This window comes from Fukomys damarensis, unplaced genomic scaffold, assembly GCF_012274545.1.
Source record: "Fukomys damarensis isolate Sample0158 unplaced genomic scaffold, DMR_v1.0_HiC HiC_scaffold_19, whole genome shotgun sequence".
In the NCBI taxonomy this organism is placed as follows: Eukaryota; Metazoa; Chordata; class Mammalia; order Rodentia; family Bathyergidae; genus Fukomys; species Fukomys damarensis.
In genome coordinates this window covers 35317448-35333280 of record NW_022900931.1, presented here as the reverse complement: position 1 = coordinate 35333280, position 15833 = coordinate 35317448, and the positions used below count along the sequence as shown (strand labels likewise).

The 15833-nt window shown below is 43.8% G+C and overlaps 1 protein-coding gene across 3 annotated transcripts in view; it reads right to left on the bottom strand.

The window, feature by feature from the left end:
• The window catches only part of Cul2 (cullin 2), an 85185-nt gene that overhangs the window by 46017 nt on the left and 23335 nt on the right, over positions 1-15833 (bottom strand). For 2 of the 3 annotated variants that reach the window (XM_010614750.2, XM_010614751.2), the window contains exons 2-4: positions 15034-15174; positions 6835-6937; positions 4366-4460 (exon numbers count right to left, since the gene is read on the bottom strand). In XM_010614750.2, coding sequence (XP_010613052.1) covers positions 4366-4460; positions 6835-6937; positions 15034-15152 — 317 coding nt within the window. In that variant the 5' untranslated portion in view covers positions 15153-15174. Of the gene's footprint in view, positions 1-4365; positions 4461-6834; positions 6938-15033; positions 15175-15833 lie in introns of those variants that run through there. The other variant, XM_019206155.2, reaches the window with a different exon arrangement.

The following is a 15833-nucleotide window of genomic DNA, read 5'->3' as shown; positions in this document are numbered from 1 at the left end:
TTTTTTTTTTTTTTTTTAATTTTGTTGGACATGGTCTCACTATGTATTTCATCCTGGCCTTGAACTCACTATATAGCCCAGGCTGGCCTCAAACTCACAGCAATCCTCCTGCCTCAGCCTCTAAGCATTGGGATTGCAGGTGGGCATCACTACTCAACTGCACTTTTCTTATTCCTGATTGCAATTCTTAATGACATCAGTTAAAACTTACAACAGGCTTTTAAAAAAAGGCCATAATTTAAAGCAGTGCAATTTGGCAAGTTTGATATGGATACCATTCTTAATCCATTTTATGTCACTATAGAATTTTATAACAAAATTTACCTACCACACACTTGTGAATAAAGACATATGTCCCAGGTAATCGTAAAATGAAGTAGCTTCCAACAGGTTTTTTTAAACAGCCTAGACTGTACCACAGAAGAAATACCTGACTGTTTCACTGAGCATATGGAACAATGTCTTCTGTCAGCAGAGTAGTTAATAAGTAAGCTTTGCTTTTCTGCAGTACAATAGTAACACAATTCATAAAAGCAATTGTGGAAAACTATTAACCTAGCCCCTCCCTCCCTCCCTCTCTGTCTCTTCTCACAAGGTCACACTATGTTGCTCAGCTCTCGTGAACTCCTGGCTCAAGTGATCTTCCTACCTCCCCAGCAGCCTGGACTACAAGGTGTGTACCACTGCCCAGGTTTAAATACATCCTTTTTTCTCTTTCTAGGGCTGGGTCCCCACTCGTGCTAGGCTGCACTCTAACTGAGGTACAGCCCCAGCCCATATAACTTTGAGGCCTCTAAGAAACCCAGAAATCCTAGAAAATCCCATCATAAGAACTCTTTTTAGGCTCAGCCCACAGGACTGTAAGTGCTGTCTGCTCTCAAGTTCTCCCCTAAAGTACTGGACATGGCTCTGTGGGGTCCACACAGCCACAGAGCACACTGGGAGAGGTGGGCAAGGGGTCATTCTATTTATTTAAATGCAAAATCCCTAGGTGTCCAATGCTAATGAATACTAATCTCATAAATCAAACTAAACCAGAGAGGAACAAAACTGATTTGTTTACATTTCATTACACTTTCCTTATAGACTGTGACTAGAAACCAAAGGTAACCTGGATAATTACCAAGCAAGCAAGATACTATCATGCAGTTTTCAGTTAATTCCTATCAATTGTGTCTTCTGTGAAAGTGATTTCACTACTTATTCTACCAGTGATTAAATAAATAATAATCAGTCACATGAGACCAATGCCACAGAGGCCAAACCAAGGCTCCGAGAACAGAAACCCCATGGGCCATCAGCTCTGAGCCTGTGCTGCCTACCCAGGAAAGTCCCCACTGATTTCAGAGAGTGACCAGATTTGCACTTTAGAAGAGACAGCACACATCGCTTCTCGGCCTTTTGGCTAAGATCAAGTGTAGAAGAGACAGCACAAGAAGTTTCCTGGATTGGGACAGGGGAGAAACCAAGGCTGCAGGACCAGCCACAGTGACTTCATCACCAACAGTCCACCTGGAAAACTCCAGGGCTGGAGCCTCAGCAGGATTGCAGAGGGTGGGAGCAAGCAGCTGTCTGGAGGATGCAGACAGGACAGACCATAATTAAGGACAGCAGAGACCCCAGGCTCCTGTCTGGTGCAGAGTGCCACCATTCAGATAAACTGGTTCATACTGGGGCAGAGCCGTGTGTATAAATACACGCTTAGTACTGAACGTGAGTACAGCTGGTACTCAGAAGAGTACAATGTAGATTGCTTTAAAAACAAAAACAAACAAACAAAAAAAAAACAGCTGGGGGTGGTGGCGCATGCCTATAATCCCAGCACTCTGGGAGGCTGAGGCAGGAGGATCACTGTGAGTTTGAGACCAGCCTGGGCTACACAGTGAGTTCCAGATCAGTCACAATTACATAGTGAGACCCTGTCTCAAAAAACCAGGAAAAAAAAAAAAAATCAGCCAGTTGTGGTGGCACACGCCTGTAATCCTAACACTCCAGAGGCTGAGGCAGGAGGATCACCATGAGTTCAAGGCCATTCTGGACTACACAGTGAGTTCAAGGCCAGTCTGGACTACATAGCAAAACCAAGCCAGGGATTTAGCTCAGTGGTTCCACTGCCTGCCTCACAAGCATAAGGTCCTGAGTTCGATCCCTGGTACAAAAAAAAAAAAAAAATACATAGCAAGACCAAGTCTCAGCGAAAAAAAAAAATCCTGTGAAATTTAAACCACAAGGGATGAACTTACATATTTTAGTGGGCACTGACACATAGGTTGTCCCTAAAACCAGGAATATAAAAGATGTCCCAGAAAAAAAATGCATAGAAGAAAAAGGATCAGAGCAGAACGGCTTATGTGATTAAGGGTGTGTACACGATAAGACTGAGATAAAATGAAATGGCTAAAGGGATCGATAGGCTTTGGAATCTGACAAATGCGGACTGAAATTCTGCCTTTCAACCTTTACCTGTATGATGGAAAGTGAAGTCAGTAACTCTCTAAGCCCTTATTTCCTGTGCTGTAAAAATGAAGGTATCTATTACCCCATGGTTATGGATGCACACACCCATGGACCTATATATTCCTCCAATAGTTACTAAAAGTCATAACCAACACCAGTGTAACAGCACTCACTTAATAGTACAAAAATAGCCAGGTAGGTAAACTCAGCACTCTCCGAGGCTGAAGCAGGAGGATCAATCACAAGTTCAAGCCTAGCCTAGGCAACTTAGAAACTCCTCTGCAGGAAAACCATGCATCAAAATAAAAACAGCTGGAGATGTCAGGTGTGGTGGCACAAACCTATAATCCCATCATTCGTGAAGCTGAGGCAGGAGGACTGCCATGAGTTCAAGGCCAGCCTGGACTACATAGTGAGACCATCTAAAAAAAAAAGTAGGTTGGGGAAGTGCTGGCAGTGCTCTGACACTGAGCTATACCCACTGTCCTTAGCTTGGGATTTCTTAATTTCTGCTAATCTCACCTCAGGAGATAAGAGAATCAAAGTCAAGATGTTTAATACATAGCAAACATGGATTTATAAAAGCCAAGGCCACAGCAAACCTGTGTCTGACAACAACTGGTCTTTACTTTTATTATACTTTGCTCCTCTAAGAGATACTGGGCCATTAAGAAGTAAGGCTGGGGGCCGGGGATTTAGCTCAGTGGTTTGGTGGCCTGCCTTGCAAGCGCCAAGGACCTGAGTTCAATCCCCAGTACCAAAAAAAAAAAAAAAAAAAAAAAAGAAGTAAGGCTGGGTTCAGAGCATGGTGGGCAGCGCAGCCTGTAACCTCGGGACTCTAAAGGCTGAGACAAGAGGACTAACAGAGGCCAGCAGGGCTCCGTAGCATCTCTAGAGAGAGACCACAGTTCTGTCACAAACACTTCGGAGGGGACGCATCACTGAGGCAAAGAAGAGACCTGAGCACTGAGGCGCACTGGTGACAGCAGACCTGGCTCCACTCCTTGCCTCTGCCTGGTGTGGAAGTGGAGGTGGCCACTCTGTGTCTGAGCCACAGGGCAAGGCAGGCTGACCACTGTCCCCGGGTAAGGCCACACCTCCCACAAGCGCCAAGGGTTAAAGAATGGGTTTTCAATGCCTTATCCCACGTGTGCCTCTACTCACCCAGGAGCAGATCTCCGCCTTCATCCCTAGGGACAACCACACCTCCCTACTGACATCTTTGGCCAGCGGCCCTGGGGTTTCGCTGTTCAATGACGTCATGGCCACTTGGTTTGCGTGCCTCCAGGGTGTAATGGCTGTACGAGCCCCGGGGGACACATTTCTCAGAACCTATTCCGGTCCTGCTTATTTCCAGGCACACATGAACAGAGCAGAGAGACTCAGCACATCAAAGACCCAAAGAGGTGGCAGGGCAGGAAGGCAGAGGCAACATCTGAAGAGCAGGTCAGAAAGAGTGACTCAGAGGACAGGTTTGGAGCAGCGTGAGCCTCCCGCCGAGTGAGAGAGCCCCAGGACAGAGAGAGCCCATGCGACAGTGACCCTGAAACGCCATCGCGGAAGCAGAGTCCAGAGGAGCCTGCCGAGGGGCCGAGCTTAGATTTACCCCAACTCCCATCTAAACTGAATTTCCACATTGCTCTCCATGGAAACTTAACAGGACCTACAGGCTGCAGACAATGCAAAGAAACAGAGCCGCGGCATTAAATAAAGTTCCAGTTTTCACAGAATCATTTTCTACACGCTCTGGCTCCCAAACAGACCTTGCCTAGTGGAGTGGAGGGGACCGTCCACTTAAGGAGGAATAATCTGAGTCTGTGTATTTCAATAGTAAATAATAAAAAAGTATTCAGTTACTGAGTGCAGGCAATACTGCTTAAACTGTCAAGATTCAGAAGGCACACTTACCTATACAAGCAGTCCATGTAGTCTGCACCCTTGCTATACTCTTCCCAATACCTATGATACATAACAAGTACTTGTTCTTCCGACTCTAGAACTCTCTATATAAACAAAGAAAACACCAATCATTTTCATTATAAAATACAAAATGTCAAACCCATCTCCAAAAGTCAGCATTCAAGCATTATAAATTACACGCACAAAATGCACTTTAACTACCCCCAGCACAAATAAAAAACTGGGAATGCAGGGCGTGGCCGTGCATGCCTATAATCCCAGCACTCAGGAGGCTGAGGCAGAAGGATCCACCTGGGTTCAAGGCCAATCTGAACCACAAAGTGAGGTCCTGTCTTAAAAAAAGTATTCATGAAGCAGCTGGAGAAAAATGAGCCTCCGACTTGGAAGTGAGGCCTCGATCATAGAGAATAAATTGTCTCATGCCAAGATAAGAGGAGAAAAATGTATTGGTCTGATTTCATCTTTGGAATAGAATACAAAGTTTGGTTTAAAACAGAGAATATAATTCCAATGTCATGTATCTGTTTCCTCAAATCCATTATTTGTGATCAGCCCCGAAGTGACATTAGTATAGAATCACCTTATTTCTGTGAATGGAGATTGACATTTTCCCCAAAGTCAGTTTTTTACATTTACTTGCAGACAGCTATTACTTGTAGAAAAGTAAAAATCAAACTGAAATCTCAGGCCTACTTTTTAAGGACTATATTTGCAAACTCATGCCTGTAAGCCCAGCACTACTGAGGACTGAGCAAGGAGGAGCACAAGTTCACGCTCAGCTTGGGCAACTCAGTGAGATCCTGACTCAAAATTTAAAAGGGGGGCAGGGGCTGGGTGTGTAGCGCTTACCAAGGCCCTGGGTCTAATCCCCAGTACCGCCAATGGATACACTTGTACTGGAAACCTAGCCTAACCATAAAAAATACACTGGACTGATGCTCAACAGATCTAAAAGTTCTCTAATCTGTTTTCCCATTAACTGACCACAGACCTTAGGAAAGACATGACCTCAATTTTTATCTAATTATCTGGTGAAATGCCCTGCTTCTAACCTCATATTTTTAACAATTAAGGCTTAAAATGATAAAAAAATAACCTGCAAATAGCACTTTCCTATCAACAGCTCTTAATGCAGGGGATACCTAGGGCTCCCTTCATGATCTGCTCTTGCCTGTGACCAAGCCATCCCATGCCTAGGAGAGGTAGCTCAGTGGCAGAGGGGACACCTGGCATGCAAGTGCCAAAAATAAAAAGGTCATGGTCACACAGTGGTAATGTAACCAGAACGATGTTTATGTAAATCCTGTCTATAATATCAAATTAGATAAACTGGGACCTACCCAGCAATAAGAGCATTTAAACAAATAGCACCTCCAAACAATGAAAACTTAAAAATGTCTTATACAGCTATCAATTACAATATAACCAAAGTTCCTAACTTAGTATAGCAATTTTTTTAAAAAAAAACAAGGTCTCCCTATGTAGTTCAGGCTGGCCTTGAACTCACAGAAGTCCTTCTGCCTCAGCCTTCCTGGTACTGGGACTATAGGCATGTGCCACCATGCCAAGCATAACAGCAAACTTTAAAACCACTAAACAGTAAGGGCATATTAGGGTACTTTCTGCCAAAACCACTTTCCCCAGCCAATACATGCACACACTAAACCACTAACATGTACAATAAATATGGATTAAAAAATAGAGCAATTCCTTCAAATGCTTTAAGGCTGTGATCAATTGCGTCTACTTATAGGTTGTTACCATTTCCAAAAGTATCCGCCCTGGCTACCCATGTGCAGAATTAGGCACTCGATGAAGACTGCGCTGCTGTGTAAACTCAGAGCTCAGTTCAAGCTACCGCAACTGTCGCAACAGCCAATCAAAGGTAGAGTGAGGACTCCAGCCCGGGTGACCAGCAATAATCTCCTCCAGGTCCTGAGAGGGGCGACAGCTGAGAATGCTGAAATGCTGCCCCTGACAAAAGGCGGCAGGACCCCTGGGCTACACACCCACAGATCCAGCCCACAGCGCTGCCTCCAGCACACAAATGCTCAGGGCCAGCGCTCCCAGGCCGACTCTGTCCCTTTTAATTTTAGGTGCCTGGAAGATACTACACACGAGATAGCTGAAAGGCTGAAAATATTAGAGTGACTGACCAACAGGAGGGAACTGAAAGGTAAGTCTTAGTGCTGTAAACAGCACCTAGAGGACAGAACCTTCAGGTGACTCCGCCCTTCCCATACTAGTAACACAATTTTGACTAATTAACCAGATTTTCCTGGGAGAATCTAGTAACATCATCTTAACTTAAAGCTCTTAAAAATATACACAATTAGAAAAACGCTAAGAAAGGAGAAATACCTGAATTTATACAAGTTCTACAGTGGGAAGCAGTAAGTAGGCCACATAAGTATGCAGCTATAAACACATGTATATCACATGCATGTTGTTGCTTACCTTGTGCAAATGCCGAACGTGATTTTCCAAAAAACTCTTAGTTTCTGTGTAAAGTCTTTCTCCAAGCGGTTCAGGATAGGCCACACATAAAGCATAGATATCTCTGGTTAAATTATTAAGGTTTTCACATTCATTAGAGTTACAATTTTCATATACAAGACTTATATTTGGAATAAATGAAAATTTATTTTGTGAGTTAAGCTTATAATACACATGTTATTACAGTATGAATAATACTGTAGGTTTAATGTACATCTAAGTCAAAGGCAAAATATATACAATAATCATGCTTTAAAAATCACTATTCAGCTGCACATGGGTCATTCTCTAAAATAGACCACATACTAACTAGCTCATAGGACCGGTTTAAATAAATGCAAAGGAATTGAAGTTATCCCACATATATTATCAGACCATAGTGTAATTAAGCTGGAGAACAATAGCATAAGAAACTGTAAGAACTTCACAAACACATGGAAATTGAACAACACTCTCCTGAACAGTCAATGGGCCACAGAGGACATTAAAGAAGAAATTAGTCAGTTTTTACAAATAATTGACAATGCCAGTACAATATACAAGAATTTATGGGACACAATGAAAGCAGTTTTACATGGGAAATTCATAGCAGTGAATGCCCACACTAGAAAAACAGAGCAAGCTCAAATAAGAATCACTCTTAATGGGCCAGGATGTAGCCCAGTGGTGCTGCGCCTGCCTGGCAAGCACGAGGTCCTGAGTTCAATTCCCAGTACCGAAAGGCGGGGGCACTTTAAGACTCACTTATTTACTCATTAAAAAGTTCTTTAGCTGGCTGTGGCAGTCCACACCTGTAATCCCAGCAGTACGGGAGGCTGAAGCAGGAGGAGGATCACAAGTTCAAGCCTAGCCTTGGCAACTTAACAGCACAGTGAGACCCTGGCTCAAAATTTAACAAAGCTGGAGGGGGGAGGATGTCCCCAGTAGCACACACAAAAAAGTTATTACTGAGAATTATTTGAAAATACTACAAGAAAATGGATCCTCACAGAAGTTAAAATCCAAAGAGATTTCTGGAAAAAGAAGTACCCAGACACCTACAAAATAGTTTATATAAGGTGCTCTGACATACTATCGACAAGGAGCCATGGAGGATCATGAACAGAGGCATGTCTAAGCAACCCCAAGAAGTCTATCATAAGAATTGCTCACTGGACACATCCTCCTGCCTCAGAGACCTTGGAATGTACAACCTAGCCATGACTCCCAGCATCTAGAGTACGACTGGAAATACAGAATAAACAGTCATCATTATGGCAGCCGGTCCGGCAAGGTCTTTAGCACCCAAGTTCCCTGCTGGGCATCACCACAGCGGGGTCTGCTCTGGCACAGAGACCCTGACCTAAGTAAAGGAGGTGAGCCCTCACTGAGCCTCTCCGCCTCTCTGGGCTGCTTTTTCCTTTTTTTTAATACAAGACTGGAGGCAAAGTCAACTTGTGATCTTTGAGCCACACGCTGCATCTGTTTGGATTCTGGAAGTTACAGCTTAGCTGCCCTGTGAAGAGCGATGTTGGAGCAGCACACTGTGTGGTCAAGGCCTGTGCTGCAGTGGCTACACCAGGACCGAGCCATGCACAGCATGTGTCACCAGCAACATGGGCACCACCTGCCTCTGCGGTAACTGAGACCCTCCCCCATGTCCAGAGACCCGAATAAACTCGCCCACGTGAAATCGCTTCACAAGCTGGGCTTCCTAACCCAGTGAGGAAGACAAAGTAACCCACAAGCAACCCTGAAAAGTACAGGTGCAAAGTGAAAACAAGGTCATGCAGGATGGAGCCACACATAACAAAAGTGAGGACATGTTACAAAATAAACCACCTTTCATAAAAATATGAGTAAGGGCAAGGAGTGGTGCTGCATGTCTGTAATTCAGGCACTCTGGAAGGCTGAGGCAGGAAGATCATAAGCCTGAGATCTTTCAGGTCAGCTTAGTGAGATCCTGTCTCAAAAAAGGGGGTTGGGGAGTAAGATACAGCTCGGTGCAAAAGGCCCTGGGTTCAATCCCCAGTACCCCCCCAAAATATATATATATAAATGTAGGGCAAGGAGTGGTGCTGCATGTCTGTAATTCAGGCACTCTGGAAGGCTGAGGCAGGAAGATCATAAGCCTGAGATCTTTCAGGTCAGCTTAGTGAGATCCTGTCTCAAAAAAGGGGGTTGGGGAGTAAGATACAGCTCGGTGCAAAAGGCCCTGGGTTCAATCCCCAGTACCCCCCCAAAATATATATATATAAATGTGTTAACACATACACACACGCACAGGATCCAAGTTCATGTACCACCACATCCACAACGCTTCGTCTTCTACAGACAGTCTTTTTGTCCAGTTAGATTATTTATACCTTTGCTATCCACATTAGTCTACTCTTAATCACATCTAGACTCCCAGGTTCCAGGCAGCTCTGGGTGCTTACCAAGTGCTTACTGCAGGAGGGCAAGAGGAGGGGCTCACACATGGCCTGCGCTCAGCCTACTTGCAGGAAAGCCCCAGCAGCCCTCTCCACACAAGGTCGATGGCTGGTGGACTATCTCAGCCTTTCCCTCTCTCTGTGCCCACAAGTGTTTGTGTGTGTGTATGTGTGTGTGTGTGTGCGTGTATAGTGCTGAGGACTGAAAGTGGGCCTTACACATGTACACAAGCACTCTGCCACTGACCTACACGCTGCAGCGTTTTTACATAGATTAAAATCAGTAACTAATAAAACGTCTCCATATATACAATAAAGGAGAAAGAAGTACTTCTGTAAAGCTGCAACAGCTGTATTTATTAGATGCACATATGTTCACTTTTAGAAAATGCTTCTACACATCTAAGAGTCAGTACATATATTAAAAATTTATATTTTAGGGCCGGAGATTTAGCTCAGTGGTTCCGCTGCCTGCCTAACAAGCACAAGGACCCAAGTTTGATCCCCGGTACCAAAAATACATATTTTTTTTTATTTTTTTAAAAATACTAAATTTAGCTAGGTTCTAGATCAACTATTCTTTTAACAAAGATGGCACTTACTTAATATTTAAAAGTTCTGAATATCTACTTCCAGAACTTTCATCCAAAATGACACTATTTGTTCCTACTATTTCTATGCTATGTCACATAAACACAATTCTAGAATACAAAACTTATTTAGTACTAAAAAATTAATACGGCTCGCCACATGTGGAGGCATACCTGTTATATCCCAGCACTTAGAGGTGCTGAGGCTGGGGGACTATCATGAGTTCGAGGCAATCTACAAAGTGAGATCCTGTCTTAAAAATAATAAAATAAAATAAAAGACTCAATTCCAAAATTTCAACATGGTATGCTAATTATGTACCCAAATGCTTTAAATTTATAAAATTAATCTCACTGTGTTCAATGCATGTAAACACAAATTTGCTGGAAGGAGTCACACAACAGGGCTTACCTTCGGCTTAAGGTAAAGAGGATGTGAACAGGGAACGAATATAAGGGACACTTTCCATTTTGTCCCATACACATTCCACCACGTTACTGGATTTTCTCAGGGAGGTATATGTGTGAAAGCATTTTAATGGAATCCACCTTCATAAATTTTAAAGTTCACATTTTAACTATCATAGTTTTGGGTCTCAGATGATTATGTAGAATTTCAACCAAATACCTAAAAGGTATTTACTAAATAGTTTACTTTTTCTAATCTCTGCAAATATCAATTCTGAAATGTTTACCCCTCACAAAAAATTGCTCTCTGAAGAAGAACAAGTCAGCCTCTAGCTCAACTGTGATTTGGTTATAAAAAGAGACTTTCAAAGACAAAAAACGTGAAGAGGTCAGATTTCAATACCTCCCAAGATTCCTGTTTTCAAAGTCTATCTTTTGGGAGCCAGAATAAAATTTTTAAATCTCCAATATTTACGAACTGTCCATGCACACAAACTCCCATAACCAAAGCAGAGACAGAGCTGCTCGCAAGCAATGTCTCTAAACTCAACTACAGCCAGACGATATAGAGGGCAGATGAGCAGCAACAGTACTTCACCTCACTCACTCTCTGTTAAAGTCCTTACTACACTTGCCCTACATTTGGAGTTTTAATACTATGGACTTAATTACAGTGGTACCTAGGTTCATGATCCTAAACCTTTCCATGATTCTGGTCATTGAACGAGTTGGACCAGAACCAAATCAAGTTCGATGGTTAGGTTCAGTGGTGACCTTATGGGGAAAGTGGATTCAGTTCTCCTTCAATTCAATTTGTAACTAGAAAGGGGAAAGAACTGGAAAGAGTTAAGTGCATGAGCCCAGTGTATATGGTAAGTAAAATCAGTAAGGGTTTCACAATGGCAAAAAAAAAGTGGAGATCTTCAATTCAAAGGGGTGGTGGGGGTAGGGGTGCACACCTGTAATCTCAGCACTCTAGGAGGCTGAGCAAGAGGATCAGAAGCTTCAGCCTAGCCTGGGTAACTTAGTGAGATCAAACTTAAAAAAATGTTGTAAGGGCTGGGATGTAGCACAATGCAAAGCCCCTGGGTCCAATCCCCCACTGCCAAAAAGAGAAGAAAAAAAATGAAAATAGTAATACAATAAACAAAACAAGACTTGACAATAAAATACAGTAACTACCTCCTGGGATTACTGTCAGGAGTATGCAAAATAATACATTTTATAAACTAAAGCATAAGGATTTGCCAGTACTTCTAAAGACAATGAAAGCACAACCTGTGAAAAATAAGGTGTCCATACCCATAAAACCATCAGTTAGTAAGCCAGGGTAAGAGGCTGGCTGCACTCTTTCCCATGAGTGGCTGGAGCATCAGTGTCAACAGCCGGTGCCGTCTACAGCAGGGTGAGGCTGCTGTTCACTCTCCCAGCAGAGCAGACCACACACCAGAGTTTTAATACTCAGCCTGCACAAGCTAAACAAGAACCACAGGTGTGAAGTGCAGATGCCATGGTTACAAAGAAGCTCTCCAATAACATGTGGGGAGATGGTTAAGGGCAGACACTGGCCAGGCACGTTGGCGCACCCTGAGACCCCACCATGTAGGAAGCTGAGGTAGTAAGACTGCTTTGAGTTTAAGGCCAGCCTGGACACGTGGTGAGACCCTGTCACAAAAAATTTTTTTAAAAAAGGGAGGGGGATGGAGCTCAGCGGTGCACCTGCCTGGCAAGAGCAAGGTCCTGAGTTCAATTCCTGATACTGGGGGGCGGGGGTGAAAAGTTTCCTCTACAATTTTAATCCAGTCAAACTGGTGTGCATTTGAAAAAGATGCCTGCTAGAATATAAATTTAAAATGAGGACAACAGTATGCTTGGTTTTAAATTATGGAAGGATAAAGTCATTTTGCTATCTGGGAGAAATACATTCAGGGCAAGCAATCGTAAAACCCTCCTTGCATAATCACTTTGAGGTACACTTTGGGAATTTGTCCTAACAGCTACTAAAAGGCAGAACAGCATGAATAAAAATAAAACGAATAATTCAAACCAAATGGAACACAGACCAAATGCAAATGTCCAGATAGCCTGTCTACTGTAGGAAAGCACCTCACAAACTAAAGAGTAAATTTCACCCACCCCAGGGACTGCACTGGTGCTGTCATCGAGCCGCAGCTGTGAAGCAGTTATTACTGATGAGGGGAATTCTGTAATCGGCCTCCCGTAACTTCCCACCCCGATATCAGCAACTGCAGATGTACCATGTGTGTGCAAAAGCAACCTAGCTGCAACTGTCATTACAAATCCGCTGACCCGGAAACGGGGAGACTGTCCTGGTATTTACAGTGGCCCTAATACACAGCCCTTTAAAAGTGAACCACTCCCCACCCACTCCACTAAGCCGCAGGGGAAGCCACAAAGCCAGTGCTGAGAAGGGACAAGCCACTGTGGCACTAGAGTTGGGGGCCACACGCAAGGCAAGAAAGGGAACAGAAGTCCCAGCCAGCATGGACACAGGGTCCTTAGTCAACTGAACACTGCCAACTAGCAGGAATGAGCTTAGTGAGGCCGCTGAGTTCCGGCTGAGAATGCAGCCGGCTAACTCAGGGACTTCAACTTCTGAGAACCTACACGGCGAAGGGAGAACCAGTCCTATCACGCATGTCTAATCACCAGAGCTGAGACAGTGAAGCGGCTTCCTTCAAACCACTGAGCATGTGGCGGTCTATTACACAGTACATCAACAGAAGGCTGGACCTTCCCCACACGTACTTATCAATCAGAATGCCCTGCACACACTCCCACATCTGGGCATGAAGGACCAGTATCTGAACCATCCTGCTGGGCAGGGTGTGCACACCTGTAATCCCAGCATTCAAGAGGCTGAGGCAGGAGGAATGCTGCAGTTCGAGGCCAACCGAGCTACATAAACAGTGAGTTCAAGGCCAGCCTGGAGTACACAGTGAGACTCTGTCTCAAAAGCAAACAAATAAAAAACTGTGTAGTGAGGCTGGGGATTTGGCTCAGTGGTTCCACTGCCTGCCTTGCAAGCACAAGGGTCCGAGTTCGATCCCTGATACTACAAAAAAATAAAAAACAAAACTGTGTATTGAAGTCTGCTCCACCAATTAGTATTTGTGTGGCTATGGACCAGTCCCTCCCTATGAAGCATTTCCTCATCTGTTACATAAAGACAGTAACTACATTCGCTCCATGAATCCACAGGGTTGACTGAGGTATCAGATAACATAAAACACACAAATCACAAACTATGAAATCTTACAGAAATGTCAGGATTACTTTGTCCTCAGGGCCCAGACACAGGCGATCTAACCAAGGCTCCTTACTCACAACTGCAGCTATAATGAGTTAAATGGCTTCAAGTTGAGTCCACAAAACCTCTATATGCTTGCAACAGGGTTCAGCTCAAAATAGCAAGAGCTGGGTTAGGTGTTGAGAACAGGTTGCCTTGCTGTCTTATGAAATTAGAGCTTTTCTAAAGAACAGGTGACTGCCTATCAAGGCAACCCTGCAGCCTCCAAAGGTTGCTGGGGACAGTGCTGGTCAGGCCCAGCAGACTGCTGTCACCTAGGAGAGCACATCTGCCTGTTCCAAAAAGTCCCAATTTACAAATGGAGATGATCCAATTTAGAAAAACATGTTTCCAGCCAGGTGTGGTGGCACACACCTGTAATCCCAGCACTTTAGGAGACTGAGGCACAGACTGAGGCACGAAGATCAAAAGTTGGAGCCCTGCCTGGGCAATTTTAAGAAAGTTCTCTCTTAAAATAAAAAATAAATAAAAAGAATGGGAAACGTAGCTCGGTGCAGAGGCCCTGGGTTCCATACCTAGTACCAAAAAACAAAACATGTTTTCAACATTGAACTTGCTGTTCAACCTCCACCTAGAGCAATGCTGTGGTGGACGTCTCTCCCCAGGCTGAGTGTGGAGGGCTGCGGGACGTGGTAGAACCTTTCAGAGGCGTGGCCTGGGGGAGAAAGCTAGGTCAGGGGAAATGCCACCTCCTCCTTCTCTCCCTTTGCCTCCTGGACACCATGAGATGGGCAGCTCTGGCCCCCACATGCTTGCACCAAACTGTTCTGCACCTCCAGAGACCCAAAGGCAACCGGGCCAACTGACGAGGGATTGACACCGGAGGCAAAGCAAACTCTTCCCGCTTCTCAGCTGACTGACTCAGTTATTGCTCCTTCTTCCCCGATATCCAGGTGGCCCACTCCCTCACTTTGCTGCAGTCTACCCAAGTTCATCGGCCTGGGAAGATGCTCCACAGCCGCCCCATCTACTTGGGCCACGTGCACACAAGCCCTGCATACCGTTTCTCTCCACAGTACCTACCACTGCCTATTATTAGGAGGCATCAGACTTTTAAAATGTGATAAATGTCTGTTTCCCTTATTACAATGAGAAGAGCTGGTTTAAATCCCAACTGCATTCCCAAAATCCTAAAGTAGCGCCTGCTGGCCACACCACCCAGAACGTGCTTGATCTTAGAAGCTAAGCAGGGTCAGGCCTGGTTAGTACTTGGGTGGAAGATATACAGAGTGCTCAATAAGTGTGAAATCAAAGGTTATACACTGACTGTCAAAAAAAAGGGGATGAATGTGGAAATGTAAATAAATGTTTGAGAACAGCGACACTGGAAGTTCTCCAATTTCAATAAATTTGAACAAGATTCACTTTGCATCACTCTTGACAATTTCAGAACACCTATCAGCTGCCACTGAAAGGATACGAGAAGCGATCGTTCCATGTTGTTCTCTCGACGTATTCCAACATAACAACTGCTTTGATTGTAGTCAGGAGCTTGTTCCATGTTTCATCAAAATCTACTACTCTTGGCTTCAAAGACATTGTGCAAGTTTAGTGTTGAAATCTGTTCATTAAAAACAATAATGTTAGCATCAATTCCATAAGCTTGGTTATTTGTTTTTAAAGCAATGCATAATTTAAAAATAGCACAATTAATGAAAGGAGTGGAAACAAAAACTGGTGAACAGTAAATACAATAAGTGGTGCCTATCATCTTTTCATGACGACACAGATGAGAATTTCATAGAATGGTAAATTTCAATACAAATGATCTGTAAGTAAGGGTGTCACTTCAATGACTTGTAAGCTTCGTTTAGTCTGCTGGAGAAAAGAAGTTGGAACCCAGGTAACGAAAGCCCAACTCCTAGCATGCAAGGTATGTAGGAGACACTCAACAAAAGGTCTTGCCCATAAACCCTTGCAGTTTGAAGTCCTTAAACTAGGGGACGATTTGTTTGCAAGCAAATACAGGAAGACACGAGAAAATGAGAGGATTTATCTTTGTGACTACCACTTTTAGTAAAAGATTAGGGAGGAAATTTACATTTATACAAAAACAAATAAGGATGAATGGTGGTGTAGGATTCCCATGAACTTAAAATTTTAAAAATTAGATTTTAAGGTCCAGGGACTTAGCTCAGTGGTGCCGCTCCTGCCTTGCGAGCACAAGGTCCTGAGTTTGATCACAGATACCACAAAAAAAAAAAAAAAAAAAAAAAAAAA